The 19938-nt window shown below is 45.8% G+C and overlaps 2 protein-coding genes across 2 annotated transcripts; one reads left to right on the top strand and one right to left on the bottom strand.

The window, feature by feature from the left end:
* Positions 1 to 9545: 9545 nt before the first annotated feature.
* LOC136533985 (probable glutathione peroxidase 2) lies at positions 9546 to 13941 on the bottom strand. Its single transcript, XM_066526494.1, has 6 exons — positions 13701 to 13941; positions 13040 to 13116; positions 12326 to 12387; positions 12084 to 12202; positions 9824 to 9991; positions 9546 to 9735 (listed from the first exon to the last, which is right to left on the bottom strand). Exons 1-6 carry the CDS (start codon positions 13857 to 13859, stop codon positions 9700 to 9702), a joined length of 621 nt encoding a protein of 206 aa, XP_066382591.1. The 5' UTR covers positions 13860 to 13941; the 3' UTR covers positions 9546 to 9699.
* Positions 13942 to 18247: 4306 nt separating this feature from the next.
* LOC136533984 (uncharacterized) lies at positions 18248 to 18802 on the top strand. Its single transcript, XM_066526493.1, has one exon. The coding sequence runs from the start codon at positions 18248 to 18250 to the stop codon at positions 18800 to 18802; it is 555 nt and encodes a 184-aa protein (XP_066382590.1).
* Positions 18803 to 19938: the final 1136 nt, after the last annotated feature.

The raw sequence follows: 19938 nt of genomic DNA, 5'->3' as shown, positions 1-19938 counted from the left end.
TCAAAGTGGCTACAGAATAAGTTATTCTGTAGCCAGCTACAGGATAGTAGTTCTATATATATATATATATATATATATATATATATATATATATATATGACTGTGTATACGGAGCGTTGCAAATGGATTTCTAAAAAAGTTTTGGAAAAATAGCAAAAGTTACTGTTTAGGGGCCTGTGGTGTACCACTTGACAAGTTTAGGGGGCTAGAAATGCATTTTCAAAGTTCAGGGGCCTATGTGTACCACTTAGCAAGTTTAGGAGGCCAGAAATGCATTTTCTAAGTTCAGGGACCCATGTGACACACGTTTATAAGTTCAGGGACCCGTGGTGCATTTAACTCTATATATATATATATCCTTGTTTTGTACCTGTTGCTCTGCTGGTAGCCTCATAGCTGAAATCTGCTGAGCCTGTGTAACCACCGTCGGCATGACCTGGGACAGGACATGTCATGGACTTGTTGCCTTTAATATGACGCCAGTGTCTGTGTTAGAAAGAAATAGAGGAGCGAGCAAATCATATGCATGTCGGTTTCTCAGTCGTTCCATCACAATCTGATGGCCTGACCAGTTGGTATAACTATATGATTTTTAGGGGGGCTCGTAACCATTTGTAGGGGCGGTTTGGCCAGCCGCCCCTATCGAACAGTCTCTACAAATCATGTATTTATAGGGGCGGTTCTCAGACCGTTCCTACAAATCGATTTCTGGGGGTGTCTCGTATTACCAGCCGTCCCTACAAATCAATTTGTAGGGGCGGTTCGTATTACTAGCCGCCCCTATCAGTTGCCGAACGCCCCCGCGACCAACGTTCCGAACCACGTTCGCGTTACTGAACGCCCCGCGACTAACGTTTCGAACCACGTTCACGTTGCCGAACGCCCCACGACCGCGACTACAAGCACAAGAGTATTCTATAAACTACAATTACAAGTCCAATTCACAAGAATATATACAATCCATCATTAAATATACAAATTCCATACATATTCTTATCAACGTCCTAGAGCTAGCCTTTCAGTCTTACGAAGGTGTTGGTACTAAGGATTTGTACCTAACTCAGACTCTCGGTCACGGTAGGCGCCTCTAACGTGTACAATCTGGTCCAATATGAAGTTGCAAAGGTCACCGATGAGCTCTAAGAGTTGGTCATCCTTGTATGGTTCTCTTTTCATTCCTTTTTCTTCTCTCCACTACAAGAGAACAAGTTTCGGTTTAGTATTTCATACCATGTACGAAGTTTTTATACTACGGGTGAAGAGGTTCAAACTTACCCTTAAGGGGTGTCTCCTGTAGGCACTGGTGTTACTCATCATAGAACATATATAGTATCCACAATGTACACTCCCAGGCCTCTGCTTGGGGCACTGTGTGTTTTGCATATAAAAATGTTAAGTGATGCTTTTGATAGCCATGTAACGGAGTACTAAAGAAGTAAGTTACACTTACCGCACATAGTGTTTTTATAGCCAACTTTTTCTTCCTTGCTGGATCATGCCTTCCATGATGATTAGTGACATAAAACCTAAATGCCCTGTTCGAATTATTTTAGCAAATACAACTTGTTAGTATCCAAAAGTGAATGTTACAAGTATGTATATAAACATATAAGCTAATGAGGATTGTCGATATGTATACGTCTTGAGAATCGATATGAAGTCTTTGTATGTCACCGTGTCCCTATCTAATGAATCAAAGACCCATGACATGCTCCTCCCGACATCGATGGCTATACAAATCCAGTGGTTGATGCATGGATTTTATCATAGAACTAGATAAGCTCTTTTGCATCGAATAAAATATATCGAAGAAAGCTTTAAGTATAGAGTTGAACTTACTCGAAGTTGTATGGTAGCCATATAGTAGAGTGTTGTTGGAGATTTTTGAAAGCCATGGCAATGTATGTCGCAACCTTAAGGGACTCTTCCCTTAGTTTCGCCGTACGGATGCACTCTTTCTCCCGAAGAGTCTTTGCAGTAGCTAGCTCTTTGGCATCCAGTGTCCACCGTTTAAGGTAATTAAAATTTGTTTGGGCTATAGCTTGAGGGTCTACATACCCAGTTTTCACACTTGGCATTTGTTTGACAATGTGTACTTGCATTCTACAAATCACGGCGTGGGTTAGTTATAACAAAATTCAAAGATTACATTCATATCATATCGGGAGGACAAGGACTTACAAGCACCACATGTGAATTAGATTCATCTCCATTTCTCCCAGGTGAAAGCATGTATGCATGTCATTGAAGTTAAAGACAATTTTTCCGGCTGGGCTTCCAAATATGCTGGTGGGGAAGCATGCTTGTATAATATCTATGCTTGTTGGGAGAACATGCAAGTACCAATCATGGAACCTTCTCATTCCAAGTGGTAGGCGCTGGATGTCCTGATTTGGTAGGAAGGGCTTGCCTCTTTCATATGTTTTGGGCAATCCTTTGACCATTCGATGGCATTAACATTTGGATACTGCTTTGTAATTTGGTGGAGTTTGCTAGTGACGGCCTCCTCAGAACCCCATGATGGGACTTTTTTAACTTGGTTCTCAGGCTTGAACTAGTCCTGGAAATACCACTTGGACACCGACAAGACATCTTTGATCGGAACATAAATTGGCCTTATGTTGGTTGGAATCTTCTTTTGAAGTTCCCATTCAAGCACGCCCTCATCTTCTTATGCATTACCTTCTTTAGGAGGCACTCATTGTTCATGTATCGGTTGTGCTTGTTGAGAAGACTGTGGCATCTCATCATGCACTTGCTCAGTATGAGCTGGAGAAGGTTGTGACATCTCATCAGGCACATGCTCGCTAGGAGGTGGGGAAGAATGTGGCATCTCAGGAATGTGGGGGTCACGAGATAGTAAAAATATCTCCCCGACCTCAACAACTCGCTCCAAATTTGGGAGAGGGGGAGGCGACGAAGAAGCAGTCAATATAATGTCATGTTTGTGCCAGAGGATGAACCGCCCCATAACATCTCTGAGTAACACTAGCCCCTCAGGAGTTACGTAGTCTATCCTCCACTGCATGAACTCGGGCTTCACTGTATGCACCTCGACCCTAGTGTAGTCTGGCGGTATCTTATTATTGTGGTGTAAGCCACTAGGAGGATGTGCGACACCCATTGCCATCTCCATCACAGTGTTCTACCGGTCGCTGAGAAACACCAAGGTGCAACTAGTTGGTTCCCATATGCGATCGACTGGGGTTGTGGCTGTAGTGGAACCTTGGCTGCTAGAAACTTTCGAAGGGCTGCCAACTAATGCCAGTTCTCCTGGTGGCGTCACTAATATCCATGGCTCCGTAGACAGTCCTTGCTCCTCCAGCGCCTTCATAACTAGAGCCTTCACTTGGAGCTCAAGACTAGTCTCTCGGTCTTGACCATGTTTCTTGTACATGTGCTTGTCCTCTTTGAATCCTTGCTTCCAGATCATCCTTTTCCCTAGCCCTCTAATGCGGCCTATGTGCTCCTTGTTTCCCAAGCCAAGGCTAAGCTCGTCCCTCTCTCTAGAAGGATTGAATGAGCCCTTCTCCTTGTCTTCAGCATATTTCAGTATCCTTGATACTGCCTCTTGGGTCTCCGGCTTATCAAACTTAAGATTACTGCCGGATGATTCTGTACTCCTCGCATATATCCAATTCCTTGAGCGTACCTTCAAATTTGTCACATCGATATTACCAGCAGCTGTGGCCTCTTTGTCCATCTTTCTAAATTGTTCTTCCTTGGCATAGTAGCCACCGGGGCCTAGATGATGGTGGTGTTTGTTCCTCTTTGCCAGCTCGGTGTTACGGGCACTGAGCTCCAATGCCTCCGGTGAAGTCTTTTAAGCCACGAGCTCCTCCCATTGACTAGGAGTTATTTTGCCAAACTCATTGAAGGGAGTTAACCCCTTTTGGATATACTTCATGTTGAGCTCTGACCTCCAACATCGGAATGACTCTCCCATCATCCTGATAGCATTTTTTACTAATTCGTGCTTACCATTTGGAAATCTAAAATTGAGCTTTAGCTGTCTATCCCATAGTGCATTCTTTGTGTTCTCTGGTACCTCTTTTCAGTTAGGGATTGCTGGGTTCAATTTATCTCTTACTAGGGCCTCGATCGCATTACAGAATCGTCCTCTTAACTCTTTCGGCTCAAGGATCTCCCCTGCTGGCCCGACCTCCATTATCACATAGCATGCCTTATCTGGATATAGATTTTCTTTTCTATCCCCTCGTTTCCTCTTAGGCTTGGTAGTCATGGTTGTGTCTTGAGGTTGTGGAGCAGAGGCATCATGGTCCGTCTCTATGGCTGTTGCCTCTACTCTCCTTTCCTCTACTTCGTCTTATCCAGCGAGATGTCGTGGACGTCGATGTCATCTTTTCCAAGTTTTAGGAGGGACCTGTATATACGATAGGTCAAAGTGTTAGCAGAGGTAACACAGCCAAAGCTTTAGCAAAATTTACAAGCTAAGGCTTTTTCCCTACCTCCTCGTTTGGGTCAAAATCCTTGTCCAAATCTTCCTCTGTTGGCCTCCTTCTGGCTTCATGTGGAAAAGGATCCTCAGGACTTTCATATCCCTCTTCTGAGTCATCATCATCATCATCCTCTTCTTCTTCGCCTTCAGCAGCCTCTCCTGCTCTTCCTTCTGCTCCCCCTTCCTCCTTGTCACACTGCTCCTGAGTAAGCATCACTTCTAGATCCTTTTCTAACTCGTTATCAAACTGCTCCTGAGTTAGCTGGTGCTCTAGTGCTTGCTCCTCATTGGTTGGGTGCTTATCATGCTCGGGGCATCGGGCTACACTATTTGGTGTCTGCGACATTATTTTATGCTTTGTTCTAACAGATGCAAGAAAGTGTGCTTTAGTTACGTGAGAAGGTATAAGAAATCAAAAAGGGCTATAAACCAATGTAGTCCTATAAAACAACAATACATAAAAAAAGAATAGTAGTAGTGGTAGAGGCCTTAGAAACATGTCAATCATCATCTGATCTTGAACTTGGAGCATCAAGGCATCATAACAGAGAAGAGAGAAGGTAATGTAGGGGCAGCTGCTAATGATGCCAAGTTCCTCACAAGTTCTTGATCATCAGCTCACATTCCATATAATGTATGGGCTTGGACAATTTCATCATCGACAAAACAAAGGAGAGGAGAGGAGAGGGGAGATTTGGCAAAAAAAAACCAATAGAGTCCTAGGCGAGTCTTGGGAGATTTGGCAAAAAAAAGCAACAACAGCCAATAGTTAGTAGCTAGAAGTAGCAAGTAGTAGTAGTAAGTAGAAAGTAGTTGAGTAGTGTAAGTGTAGCAGTAGAGTGATAGTAGTAGAGTAAGAGCAGCAGCCACTTAGGAGTAGCGAGTAGTAAGAGGAGTAGTAGGAGTAGTAAGAGGAGGAGTAGTAAGAGGAGGAGTAGTAGGAGTAGTAAGAGGAGAAGTAGGAGTAGTAGTAGTAGTAGTGGTAGGAGGAGGAGGAGTAGTAGTAGTAGCAGCAGCAGCAGCCACTACACACCAGTAGTATATAAGCAAAAAAACAGAGAAGGAGTGGTAGTAGTAGAGTAAGAGCAGCAGCCACTTAGGAGTAGCAAGTAATAGTAGTAAGTAGAAAGTAGTAGAGTAGAATAAGTGTAGCAGTAGAGTGGTAGTAGTACAGTAAGAGCAGCAGCCACTTAGGAGTAGCGAGTAGTAAGAGGAGTAGTAGGAGTAGTAAGAGGAGGAGTAGTAGGAGTAGTAAGAGGAGTAGTAGGAGTAGTAAGAGGAGTAGTAGTAGTAGTGGTGGTGGTAGGAGTAGTAGTAGTAGCAGCAGCAGCAGCAACCACTACACACCAGCAGTATATAAGCAAAAAAAAAAACAAAGGAGTGGTAGTAGTAGAGTAAGAGCAGCAGCCACTTAGGAGTAGCAAGTAGTAGTAGTAAGTAGAAAGTAGTAGAGTAGAGTAAGTGTAGCAGTAGAGTGGTAGTAGTAGAGTAAGAGCAGCAGCCACTTAGGAGTAGCGAGTAGTAAGAGGAGTAGTAGGAGTAGTAAGAGGAGGAGTAGTAGGAGTAGTAAGAGGAGTAGTAGGAGGAGGAGGAGCAGTAGTAGTAGTGGTAGGAGTAGTAGTAATAGTAGTAGTAGTAGTAGCAGCAGCAGCCACTACACACCAGCAGTATATAAGCAAAAAAACAGAGGAGTGGTAGTAGTAGAGTAAGAGCAGCAGCCACTTAGGAGTAGCAAGTAGTAGTAGTAAGTAGAAAGTAGTAGAGTAGAGTAAGTGTAGCAGTAGAGTGGTAGTAGTAGAGTAAGAGCAGCAGCCACTTAGGAGTAGCGAGTAGTAAGAGGAGGAGTAGTAGTAGTAGTCAAAGGAGGAGTAGTAAGAGCAGTAGTAGGAGTAGTAAGAGTAGTAGTAGGAGGAGTAGTAGTAGTAGTGGTAGGAGTAGTAGTAGTAGCAGCAGCAGCAGCCACTACACACCAGCAGTATATAAGCAAAAAAACAGAGAAGGGGTGGTAGTAGTAGAGTAAGAGCAACAACCACTTAGGAGTAGTAAGTAGTAGTAGTAAGTAGAAAGTAGTAGAGTAGAGTAAGTGTAGCAGTAGAGTGGTAGTAGTAGAGTAAGAGCAGCAGCCACTTAGGAGTAGCGAGTAGTAAGAGGAGTAGTAGGAGTAGTAAGAGGAGGAGTAGGAGTAGTAAGAGGAGTAGTAGTAGTAGGATGAGTAGTAGTAGTAGTGGTAGGAGGAGTAGTAGTAGTAGTAGTAGCAGCAGCAACAGCAGCCACTACACACCAGTAGTATATAAGCAAAAAAAAACAGAGAAGGAGTGGTAGTAGTAGAGTAAGAGCAGTAGCCACTTAGGAGTAGCAAGTAGTAGTAGTAAGTAGAAATTAGTAGAGTAGAGTAAGTGTAGCAGTAGAGTGGTAGTAGTAGAGTAAGAGCAGCAGCCACTTAGGAGTAGCTTGTAGTAAGAGGAGTAGTAGGAGTAGTCAGAGGAGGAGTAGTAAGAGGAGGAGTAGTAGGAGTAGTAAGAGGAGGAGTAGTAGGAGTAGTAAGAGGAGTAGTAGTAGTAGTAGTAGTGGTGGTGGTAGAAGTAGTAGTAGCAGCAGCAGCAGCAGCCACTACACACCAGCAGTATATAAGCAAAAAAAAAAACAAAGAAGGAGTGGTAGTAGTAGAGTAAGAGCAGCAGCCACTTAGGAGTAGCAAGTAGTAGTAGTAAGTAGAAAGGGGGGCATCCAGAGTATCTTCTTCCTTCCATCTATTTTCTGTTAGCCTAGTTAGTTCCTTCCTTCTTTGTAATCGATAGCTACAGAAAAGGATAGTGTGATAAACTAGCATCCTGAACCAGACATGACCGAATACAGCAAGTCCTGCTCAACTACTGTTTCTCATATTCCACCTCAGCAGCATGAAGAGTAAGGTTAACATAAACTTTTTATCAAGACATTCTTATCCTAGAGACAAACACAACAAAGAGGCCAAAACTTTATTTTCAATAAGGATTCCTTCGTAAAAAAAACACAACAAAGAGGATCAGAAATGAGATATAGACACTCAAGCAAGGGCAAACTACCAAAAGAATTGGATGACAGAACTCTGTCTTTGCCCTCAAAACAGAACTCTGTCTCAACAATGCTAAAAAAAAGAATCGAGTAAGTTCACATTGTAGAACATATCAAACTGGAGCTATGAAAAACCACTACTAATGAGTGACACCATTTTGCATATAACAAAACCACTACTATCAAAGAAAACCAGCTAATAGTTTTTTTATTAGCGGCCTATTGACTAACATATTAGCTTAGCTCTATTTGGATCCTCTAGGTAATAGTTAGTAGTACTTAGCTAAATAGTAAACCAGCTAATAGTTTTTTAATTAGCGGGCTATTAACTAACAACTAACTATTGGAGGAAACCAGTTAATAGTTTTTTTATTAGCGGCCTGTTAACTAACATATTAGCTTAGCTCTATTTGGATCCTCTAGGTAATAGTTAGTAGTATTTAGCTAAATATTAACTAACATATTAACACCAGATAATAATTTGCATTGACTATAAATAATTTATTTAGTATCAACTAATATTTTTTATTAGCTAAATAATTTATTTTGAGCTATTAGTTAGACTATAGGTTAGCTAGGTTGTTTAGATCCATCAGAGCTACTTTTAACAGCTAACAATTAGCTTATAGGATACAAATAAAACCTAACTCATACGATCGAGAGTATCGTGCATATGTTTATAAGCTACTAGTAGACGTGGCAAGTGGACACCACTTGCAACCAAAAGAGATATAATGATGTTAATAATTTTCAGTCGTCAAAGATTAGAGATGATTTAGGGCAAATGGTCGTTTCAGGTTGTTATTATTTTATATTTCATAAGTGTTCTCAATCAATATAATAAGCTCGGCCACTTGAGCTGGTTGCATTGTCTTGTCAAATATTAATAAAATCTGAATCTGTTAGGCAGCGATAGGATAAATCCAGGGACAATGGTTTTTTCCCTAATCCCATCTTAGAACAGAGAAATCAAGAGTCCCTGATCTCAAGAAATAGAGAAATCAGGTTTCTAATTGCAGAATTAACCGATCAATCAATTAAGACGCCCAATTAAAGAAGAACATTAGGGCATCCAGTACCAAGATGTAGGTCTAAGCCCCAGACGAGATGGCATGGCGCAAGGTCTATATATATATATCCATAGATAGATAGGTACTTGGAGCTTGAGAAGTGGAAGAGTGTTTGCCGGTGGCAGAGAAGACGACAAGGAGGCCGGGCGCGGGGCGCCGGAGCCTGCGTCGTCGGCGTGCGAGGGCGGGACACCGGGGGCCGGGCACGGGGCGCTGGGAGCCTGCGTCATCGGCGTGCGGGGGCGGGACGCCGGGGGCCGGGCGCGGGCGCCGGGAGCCTACGTCGTTGGCGCACGGGGGCGGGCGCCGGGGGCTGGGGGTAGGACGCCGAGCGCCGAGGGCTGGTGTGGGCAGGCGCAAGCGCTGAACTAGATAGCTGTTGAAGCCGGTGTTTTGTGGTTTCAACCGGCTTATATGCTATAGTAGCCAGTAGTGAAGCCGAAGCTGGGTGAAGCCCTACCAAAGAGGGTCCGATAGTGAAGCTAAAGCTAGGTGAAACCCTACCAAAGAGGAACTAAAACCTAGTTTCACCAGCTTCTCCATCTTTTGGAAGAAGGCTCTTTGCTTCAGTGCATCTATAGTGTCGCGAATGGGAGAAGCTAAAGTCCGTATGAGCCTTGCCAAAGAGGCCCTAAATGTCAGTCCCCATGCTTCAGCTTGCATGACTTGTGATGACCATGACCCATGCCCGAATTTCACTTTATATTATGCGCAATTTTTCACATGTGGTTTCACCTTTTTTTAGTCAATTGAGACAAGATGTAATGATTCCAGCCGCTTCAAGTTCACATCCAAAGTATCATGAAAGTCTTTAGAAAAAAGTAGTATGGAGACAGGACAACTTTTTTTTTTTTGCATGTGTGCCAGCCAAACATCATATTATCAAGTGGCATGGTCCTGACCAATTTGTCTGTAGTGACCTTCATATTTGATCAATAACAAGGTAAAATACACAAATAACATTCTATACATCGAACAAAGTTTCTTTATACTAGAACATCATAATTTTCAACTGAGAGAACTGCAAACTGACACAGATGTCCAAGCTCCATATTTTCAATGAAATTACAACACAGTGACATACAGAGTTCAGGGAACATAATTCATGTAATGAAATCATGATGCAGTGCCAAGAAGCTTCTGGATGTCACTCTGCAGAAGAAACCACGAGAATGAAAAACCATTGACTCATTTAGTGGGCCCAATATGTGCAGCTGTGCAGTTAGGTGGAGAAACAAACCTCTATCTTCAATGGAGAAGTCGTCGGAGCATATCGCTCGACAACCTTGCCATCTTTGTCAACAAGAAACTTGGTGAAGTTCCATTTAATACCATCGCCAAGGAAGCCACCTTTCTGAGATTTCAAGTACTTGTACAATGGTGCAGCGTCCTTACCATTCACATCAATCTGAGAAATCAAGTGAACAAACTTTTAAGTGCGCACCTATATCTGATTGGCATGTACCTTCGATGAACCAGGGGATATCAAATAGTCACTCTGATTCCAAATAAGCTTATTTGGACTCGTGCATATGTTACTAATCAACCGTGAATATAAGGTGCTTATCATATATCACATAATATATTAGTAGGTAAAATTAAATATAGTCAAAACTGGAAAATTAGGTAAAAAAAGGTGCTTCAAAATTGTTGATGAATTCCTTATTTTCAGAAGCTTGATAATGCCAAATGAAGTTATATTTAGAGGCTATAAGCTTATGGCTTACTAAAGTTTAACAGAACTTTGACAACTTTAACCTTCACTGTTCAATCTTGGACTAGCAATATTTGCTAAAGATTGAGCTAAGTAAAGCGAGAAAAGTATCACTGGATTTCTTATCAAAACTACTTTAAACATGTCATTTATAACTAGCTATTTGTATAAATATTTGCAGAAAAGACAAACGGTGAAACATTGAATAGTGATGTCCAAATTGTCAGTTATTTTGAAATGGAGGTTAGTATACATAGTACATAGTTGGCAACAAGCAGCCCAATCTGTCTCTGTTGAAAAAAGGCCTTCCTGTCGATGTGCTTCTTTCGGATTCATAAAATGAGAGAACACAAGATTAATGGCTTGGCTTGATAGTTTCTATTAGCTAATTTTCCTCTTTGTAAAGCACCTTTTTCTTTCTTTCTTCGGTTCCATATTTTGAATAGTTCCTAGCTTTCCATGATATAACAACTATAAAGTCATTTCCCCTACTGTTTCTGCTTCTGTTTCTGTTTCCATTCCAAAAATTTACTACTCCCACCAATTGTAACTTCTAGAACTCATGACATTGCCATTCAAACATTTTTAACTGTGACCATAAATACATAAACCATTAGGTAGACTAACAATGTAAGACTAAAGAAAAATAGTTGTCACGGGCCTGGTGCAAGCGGTAGTCTTACCGCCTGTGACCGGAAGGTCCCGGGTTCGAGTCGCGGTCTCCTCGCATTGCACAGGCGAGGGTAAGGCTTGCCACTGACACCCTTCCCTAGACCCCGCACAGAGCAGGAGCTCTTTGCACTGGGTACACCCTTTTTTATGAAGTAAGCTTCACAATGTATGATCCTTTTCATTTCAATTATCATAGTTTCAGAAAACTAGCTGGTCCAAAACCCACCATGCAAAGTGGATCAGGTGGGTCTGCAGGACAGCAGGAGAGGGCAGCAGCCAATGCAGCATGGTGGCTGCCTTCCCTGCCTGGGTGCACGCCCCGAGGTGCCCTAGGGCTGACATCCATCCCCACCAAGGTGAGATTGTCATTGATTTGGCATGCAATAAGGGGCTGTATTCATTGGCAACTGCCAGGCAGGACACCAGCCAGCCAGGTAAGGATCTCCAACCCAGACTCAAAAATCGGATGCCTGGGGGAGCTCCATGCACCAGGAGAAAATCCAAACACGCCCTGAGATTCGGTTTAGGAAATTAGGGAACAAAGGGGAACGAAAGGAACAAAAGGACGTATCAAGCAAGGAAAAAGAGATTATCCTCATCACTATCCTCTGCCCCTGCTACAGTTCACACTGGGGGTACTGTTCTCTAACACAGTGCCATGGCCCCTTCCCTGTGCACCCCTCTTCTTGATCTTCCTCCTCCAGTCGGAGACCATATGCTGGTCACGCCATTGCCACTCCTCCCTCAAACCCCACTCTCAACGCTATTTCCTACTCCCCATGCTTTCTTGTACTCATCATGCATAACAGGTTTCTGAAACGAAAACACTAGTAACAAGGGTTAAGGAATGTTTAAATTTCCTACTCTGTTCACATCTCTGCCTGGTCCAATCAACTTGATTATAACAAACTTCCAATTTAAAATAAATAGCAATCACGTCAACGAACCCTGAAGAATGACAACTGATATGACATGCAACCAATATCATCTAGGATACCATGAGATAGCAATGTGGGTTGTTTTTATTTCACATATTCAGATGTATGATAGAAAACTCTGAATTCATAATATGTTAGTTACTGCAAAAGAAAAGCTCACAGGTCAAATTGCTTACCTTGTCAAAAATAGGAAACTCTGCTTTGAACCTGCTACAAACTGTCTCCTGGATATCTTCATTGCTGCCAGGCTCTTGACCAGCAAATTGATTACATGGGAATGCAAGTATCTCAAGGCCTGCATGCAAGAGTGAAAGGAAGCCAAGGAAATGAGATAAATTCATTTTGATAAAGGAAAGATATAGTTTCATATTATTTCAGGTATGATTCTGCATGAGAACCCTATAGTCAAAGAACAAACCTTTCTCTCTGTACTTCTCATACAAGACATTTAGCTCTTTGTAATTGGAACTTGTTAGCCCACTACAAAATAAGTAAAACCAATGAACCACAAGTTCCACATATGTTTCAATTGTGAAATAAAATAAAACATTGCTCTAGCATCTATTTTTTGAGGCATCTTCATTCAATCTTACAACTATGACTTGAACAGGGGAAAACATGTACAACAACGCACAAGTTTGCTACACTGGAGTGACCTGTTTACAACATGAGTAGTCTGCGGTATAGTAAGTAATATGTGTATAGGTACAGCCAGCAACAAGCAAAAACATACATCCGTCTAAGAACAGAATATAAAATGCCAGATTCACCTTCCTGAAAGGCCACACAGAAGCCATTGGCTCTCAGTTATAGCAGAATTATCTATACTGTACAGCAACTCAAATTCATAGTACAAGTTGAGTTCAAGACAGATGCAAGATAACTCTATCCTATCAAGTTAAGGAAAATAGATACAGCATGATGAATAACCTTGGAGGATATAGTATTCATTTCAACTCTCTAAAGGTTAACAATCTATATGATTTTCGCTCAAATGAATAAATTAAAACCTGGAGAAAGGGACATCCATTTTCATCAGAAGACCATTGATATATTTTTTTTAAATGTTTAATATGATCTGATGTAGGCTAGATTGCAATGTTAAATAACAAAGTTCAGTTTCAAAAGTTACCATTTTGAAGCAACATTGACGATAAGAAGAACCTTTCCAGCATACTCACTCAGTTTTATGTCATCACCCCTAATATCCTTTACAAGAACAAAATATCAGTTCAGAAACAAGTCTGCAAAGGCAAAGACCATAATATGTAAATTGAGGTCACAGGTAATAATGCACAGCTATGAAATTTGAAGAAACATTATGCCTATGTTACTGTGCTGGGTGCCGCCAGCAAATGACGCAGAAGTTCCTGATAGAATAACGCAAAGTAAGAGAAAAAAAGGCACATACATCTATTGCGATAAGGACAAACGACACTTTTTTCACTTTTGACAGGTCCACCCAACAGTACATCTTTGCAGTGAGACAAGCAGAGTTCCACGCAATTTGAATTAAGATAACAGTTCCCCCAGGTCAAAAATTCAGTTTTCTACCTCGTCCCGTTTACATCCAACGTCAGTGCAGGTTTCAGTATTAAACTCGATTTCACAAGAAAGGTATCTTGAACAGCAAAGCGACCATCTTGTCACCAATTACTCCAATCTAAATCAGGATTTCACTACGGTAGCAAAAACAACCCGAATCTTTCAAATAGCAACGAGCTGAGCAAGTAGCAGAGAGGAGAAAGGGAGAAAGAGGAATAACGCCTAGCAGATCTGCAGGCAACAACCACCTTGACGGTGATGTCGTAGATGGAGGTGGGCAGGTCGTCGGCCATTTGCGGGACTGCCGGGGTGAGGGAGCGGAAGACGAGAGCAATGGCTAGCACGAGGACGGCGACGGACAGGAGGAGTCGGGGCCCCCTGAGCCCGCCTCTTGTAGCCGCAATCATCGGGGGCGGACCGGCGGAGGCGTGCAGTACGAAATGGGACACCAGCCGGCAGCAGCCGATCGGTTTGACTAGCTATGCTCGACATCGGTGTCTCCAGTTCCCGTGGTCAGTGAGAGAGGACAAAGGAGAGGAGCCAAAGCGTTGGGGATTTAGCCCTTGTTTAGTTCGCGAAATTTAGGATTTTGGGTTACTGTAGCACTTTCGTTTTTATTTAACAATTAGTGTTCAATTATGGACTAATTAGGCTCAAAACGTTCATCTCGCAATTTCCAACCAAACTATGCAATTAGTTTTTTTCCGTCTACGTTTAATACTCCATGCACGTATCACAAGATTCGATGTAATAGGTACTGTAGTACTTTTTGAGAAAAGTTTTCACGAACTAAACAAGGGCTTAACCTCAGGTAAATACAGCCCCAAAAACTTGAGAACTCATTAATGACTTTGTTCAGTCCTAATATATAAGACCAAACCACTTTTATTTATATCTCGTAATATAAAGCGTGCTATCTCTAAACACATCGATGCATTAGTAAAAAATATATTTTGATTGAAGAGATCCAATCAACCTGTTAGGGAGTGCTCTCGAGTCCCAGCTGACAACGAATTTTTTTTCCCAAACTCAAATACCACTCCCTCAGTTCAAAAAGAACGTGATCCTATGGTTTAAATCTTCCCAAAATTAATGTAAATCTAGGTTGGAGATCAGCTTTTAGGTCAGCACAATTGCATGTTAAATTTGATTATTGCACTCATACTACTTGAGGAGACGAAGTTATGAACATCTTACATGGATTGTTTCCTTGTTGCCCTGCTGCAAGCTGGGTTTGCTATGTGACGAGATCCTAACATATGGGTATGTTAAGCCTCGGGTCCAGTGGCTTCTGAACGAAGAAGATCCCCTGGCCGACCATCGGCCAGGGGCTCGGGGGCTATACCCATCAGGTACGCTCGCACACACCCTCTCGAGAAGAAGCCCAGCCGAGGCTGACTCCACCACGACTTCTGCTTGGGGCTCGGGGGCTTGCCCGAGCCCCGAGACTCTCGATCTACGACAACACTTTGGCCCGGCCCTTGGCTCCTACCCCGCCAACGATGCCAGCCAAGGCTTGGGCGCAAGAAGACATGCTCCAAGCTACCGGGGCTCGGGGGCTCCCCGGCGCTGCCCCTTGGTCATAGCATTGCCGGCCACTTTTCCAACAAGGTCATACACGGGGCGTGACACAAGAAGACAAAGCTTCCCAGCGACCTCCAGGGGCTCGAAGGCCCCCGAGCCCACGCGTCAGCCCCTAAAGCCGACCACCTTCACCGACAAGAAGACTCCAGAAGGTCCACCTATGGGAGGCCGGTCCAAGCCGACACAACCTGACATGCAGAGTGTCAGAATAGAACAGTCGGACAGCACCCAAGGCTTCTTCAGCTCCACGACACCGCCACGGTCCACAACGCATCACTACAAGGCCCTCCTGGACTCTGGCACATGTCGACCATAGACTAGTTCCCCCAAACCGCCATGTACCTGATCTATCTCGTTATATAAGGGATAAGGTCGGACCTAGGGGAGGGAGAGAAGAAGACAGATCATTCGACTCCATTCCATTCCTTGGCCTCCGCTCAACACCGAGAGCAAGGCAATCCACCGAGGGGCACCGAGAGCTCCTCCACCGCATCCCGTCGTCATCTTCCTCCTCTCCGACAAGGGGAAGGCACCACCGGTGGTGAGCCAACCTTAGGATTAGCACTGAGCTAACCCCCTACCAAATCTCTCTACAACCCTGTTGTAACCCCCTGATTTGGGGTGCTTTTGAGTATAATGATCATCAGCTGTTGGACATAGGACACTGATTGGCCCGATCCAGGATAAATCATTGTGTCCTCTCTGTGATTCTTATGTTCTTGAGTCCACCCGAGCCACCAGATACCCGTACTCTGACACCAACTCGAACAACAATGCTTGCCGCGATTCTGACCCCGCGACAGCTGACACGCCAAGTAGGAGGCAACGTCAAGTGCGATTCAGGCTCTATAGTGGCCAGAGCCACCCGCCTTGTCACTGGAGCAAGCGACACCGCCCCTAACGGCGATGTCTGCTTCCTCGGTGAGTTCTCCATCACGGCCAGCGCCTTCGCTCCGAGCCAGGTCCTCAACTTTGGGAGCCTAGCCTATGTCGCCGACTGCTACGACGAGCTTCATCCACTCCATGGGCTACGTCGATGGGCAACGAGCCCCTAGTGTCACCCCCTCCGCCAGGACTTCTAGGAGCAGATCTCGATGTCCTAGTTCGACAGATCCGGCGTGGTTTGGGCCCGAACCCCACCGTGTCAGACCGCCACCACATGTTCTACATGCTGGCCAACGTCCACCACCAGATTGCCACCGGTGAGGTGCTCCTGCCACCTGACCGCTTCTGGTACTATCTCCCAGACCTACCTTTTGGGATCCAAAACACGGCGACGTCCTTCCAAATGGAGCTAGAGCACCTCATCAATCACGACGCACCGCAGAGCACCATCCTCTCTAGCGTGGCGTGGACCAACGTCCTATCGCGGCGCACCTTCCTCGAGATCCTTTCGGGGAGCAACTCAGAGTATGACTCCGACGACGTCGGCTATAGCGCCCCTCCACGCATGTGCTACCACATTGATGGTGAGGTTCTTGTCAAGGAGGCACCTGAGCTCACGCCATCGGACCAGAGTCCTTACAGCCACGCGGCCTACCTCCAGGAGAAGGAGGATCGCCTATGGGCTCGGCAGTGGACCTAGAGGCCGTCGAGGCAGAGCTCGAGTGTCAAATGTAGGACCTTGCACGACAACGAGCCGTGCACCCTCTCAACGACGACGAAGATGCCTGCATGGGGGCTCCCAGCGGCCTTTGCTTTCCTCGTGCGGCATACAACATGGCGGCCGCCGCTTTCCACCTAGAAGACATCTCTGACACACTAGACCCGAAGACCATTGAGCGGCTGAATGAGGTGAAGTGGCTCCTTCGCGTCGCCTCGAGTAGCAGGCCGAGAGCTCGGCGTCTTAGTGCCACGCCGTGCTTTCCTTGCCATCCTAGATGATGGCCACTCCTAATGGGGACCGCTCTGACGCTCACGCCCCATAGGTAGGGGGAGCAGTGGTGACACCTCTAGCAACAACTCTAATCGGCCATGGACTCAAGGCACCAAGCCTCAGTAGGAGTGAAGGCATGACCTTTCTCCTCGACGTCCCCCCCCCCAGCGCCACCGGATCGACGACGACCACGACATCCATGACACCATCAAAGCCAGGCGCCACGCTCAGGTGTAGTCCCATACCTCTGTGCGATGGGGTGGGGCGTTGCCTCAGATCACTTTAGCACCCCGGTGTTTAGGGCAGTGATCCGGGCGACCCCAACCCTAGGCGTTTTCGGCCATCGACATACAACTCTAGGTACGACGGTGAGACCAACCTGGATCACTAGCTAGAGGATTACCGCCTCACCATGAAGGCCGAGGGGTTCAGACGATGACTTCATCGTCCGGTACCTTCCTCTACTTCTGTTAGGCTCGACCAGAGCCTGGCTAGAGTAGCTTGAGCCTAGCAGTTTCCGTTGCTGGGGTGATCTTCGCTTCATCTTCATCGGCCACTTCCAAGGTACGTACACTTGGGCTGGGAACTCATGGGACCTCCGCAAGCGTAGGTAGAGGCCCGACAAGACCCTTCGGGAGTACATCCAACGTTTCTCCAAGAAACACAATGAGCTCCCCAACATCACCGACGCCAACGTCATCAACGCCTTCATCTATGGCACGACCTGCGAGGTGCTCATCCACGTGCTCAGCCATGAGACCCCACGCATGATGAGGGAGCTCCTGGATGTCACCACCCAGTATGCCACCGGCAAGGAGGTGGTCTAGGCCAACTTTAGGGGCAAAGCTAAGGCCACCGGTCACCTCAGTGGAGGCGATGGCGGCGGCAACCCTGCCTCATCCTAGCGACGCCACGATAGGAGGAACAAGGACCGGAAGCACCATGGGGAGGAGATGGTGGCCGTAGCCGACCGCGCGGCTAGACCTCACCCCATGGGTGACGCACACACCTAGAACACTTCGAGAAGGCGCTCGAGGCCCCCTACCCGTTCCACGGGGGGTAGGCAAAACACCTCCTCAAGGACTGCGCTACCATGAAGGGCTACATCCGCGGCACCCTCGATCAGTAAGGCAAGGACTAGAAGCCTGCCCTGAAGGCCGGTGGCCCGATGGGAGGCGCCCAAGAGGAAGACATCGAGTTCTCTGAAGCCGAGCGCTGCCTCATGATCTTCGGGGCTCCCAGGCCTACGAATCCCGCTGGCAGCGTCGCATCACCGAGCAGGAGGTGAATGCCGTTCACACCCTCACCGTTTCGACGTGGCTCCAATGGTCCTAGATGGCCATCACCTCCGACCAGGAAGACCACTCTGATAGTGTCCCTCTTTCGGGGCACTACCCGCTCGTGGTCAGCCTAATCGTGGGCACCACACGCCTCACCAAGGTGCTAATGAACGAGGGCAGTGGCCTCAACATACTCTATGCCAGCACCCTCGATAAGATGGGCATCCCCCGCAGCAACCTACGCCCCAGCAAGGCGCCGTTCTACGAGATCGTGCCGGGAAAGGAAGCCGTGCCCCTCGGGTGCATCCGGCTCAACATCACCTTTGGCCAGCCAGATAACTTCCGCAAGGAGCCACTCACCTTTGAGGTGGTTGACTTCCCCGGCGTCTACCATGGCCTCCTTGGTCGACCGTGCTTCACCAAGTTCATAGTTGTCCCCAACTACACCTACTTGAAGCTGAAGATGCCTGGCCCAAATAGGGTCATCACTGTCAAAGGAAGCTTAAAAAAAGCCTACTACTATGAGCAAGATTGCGTCGCCCAAGCGGCCATGCTTATCGCCCCTATGATCCTGACGGCTCTGGCCATGATGCAGGAAGGGCGCCAATAGAGGAAGTAACCAAGGTAGCAGCAACGCTCAACCAACTAAGCATTGGTGAGGCGGACAAGGTTCCTGGCGGTAGTGGTAGCTCGGCTGGCCCCTCCATCTAGGCACTTGGCCCCCAGAAGGGGTTGACCCGATCAAGGTGAGTTTTGACCTTTCCCCATGAGGGAAGGCCAACGCCGAGCCATCCGCCTAGAAGCACCATCTCCCGAGCCATGACCCGCCTACCAACGTCCTTCGCAGCCTATCTCTCCAACAATAAAAACCAAGATAAGTCTGTCCTCTCAACCCTCTTGCTTCGCTTGTCTCTATAATTATCTCCTTTGTCCCGAGCCACCCTAGCGATAGCTCGGCGGCACCAAAGGATCGACCGAGCTAACCACCTACTAACCTTTTGAAAGCTCTAGTTTGATTTAGTGAGATTGATGAAATCCTAAGTGCTAACCTAGTTTATCAAGATGATTATGAGATAGGTAGCATTAGTCCAAGTGGTGGAGCAAATGAAGATCATGACATGATGATGGTGATGCCATGGTAATGATCAAGTACTTGGACTTGAAAAGAAGAAAGAGAAAACAAAAGGCTAAGGCAAAGGTATAAATTGTAGAAGCCATTTTGTTTTAGTGATCGAGACACTTAGTGTGTGTGATCATATTTAGGATTTGATAGCCGTACTATTAAGAGGGGTGAAACTCATATCGAAATGCCATTATCAAAGTGCCACTAGATACTCTAACTTATTGCATATGCATGTAGGATCTAGTGGAGTGCTAACACCCTTGAGAAAAGTTTTGTGAAAAAATATGCTAACACATGTGCATAAGGTGATTACACTTGATGGTTGGCACATTTGAGCAAGGGTTAGAACACTTCACCGGTGGAGTGTCTGCCCGTAGAGTGCGGACAGTCCGACGGTTTGCCACCGGCCACCCTATACAGAAAAGACAAAGGTCACTGTAATGTGAACCGGACGCTTGGTCTCAGTTGGACCGACGCGTCCGTCAGTGGCAGCAAGGGGTGCGCTGTTTCGGTCTCATGACCGGACGCTGGCGCAAAAACTAACGGACGCTCAGGGCCTGAGTCTGGTCAGTCTGACGTATGATGACATTGAGTGACCGGCATGCTGGGTGTGTCTAGTCGAG

The sequence above is a fragment of the Miscanthus floridulus genome, unplaced genomic scaffold (genome assembly GCF_019320115.1).
Source record: "Miscanthus floridulus cultivar M001 unplaced genomic scaffold, ASM1932011v1 os_1394_1_2, whole genome shotgun sequence".
In the NCBI taxonomy this organism is placed as follows: domain Eukaryota; kingdom Viridiplantae; phylum Streptophyta; class Magnoliopsida; order Poales; family Poaceae; genus Miscanthus; species Miscanthus floridulus.
Note: the sequence above shows the minus strand (reverse complement) of the source record. Positions and strands in the feature narration are given on the sequence as shown.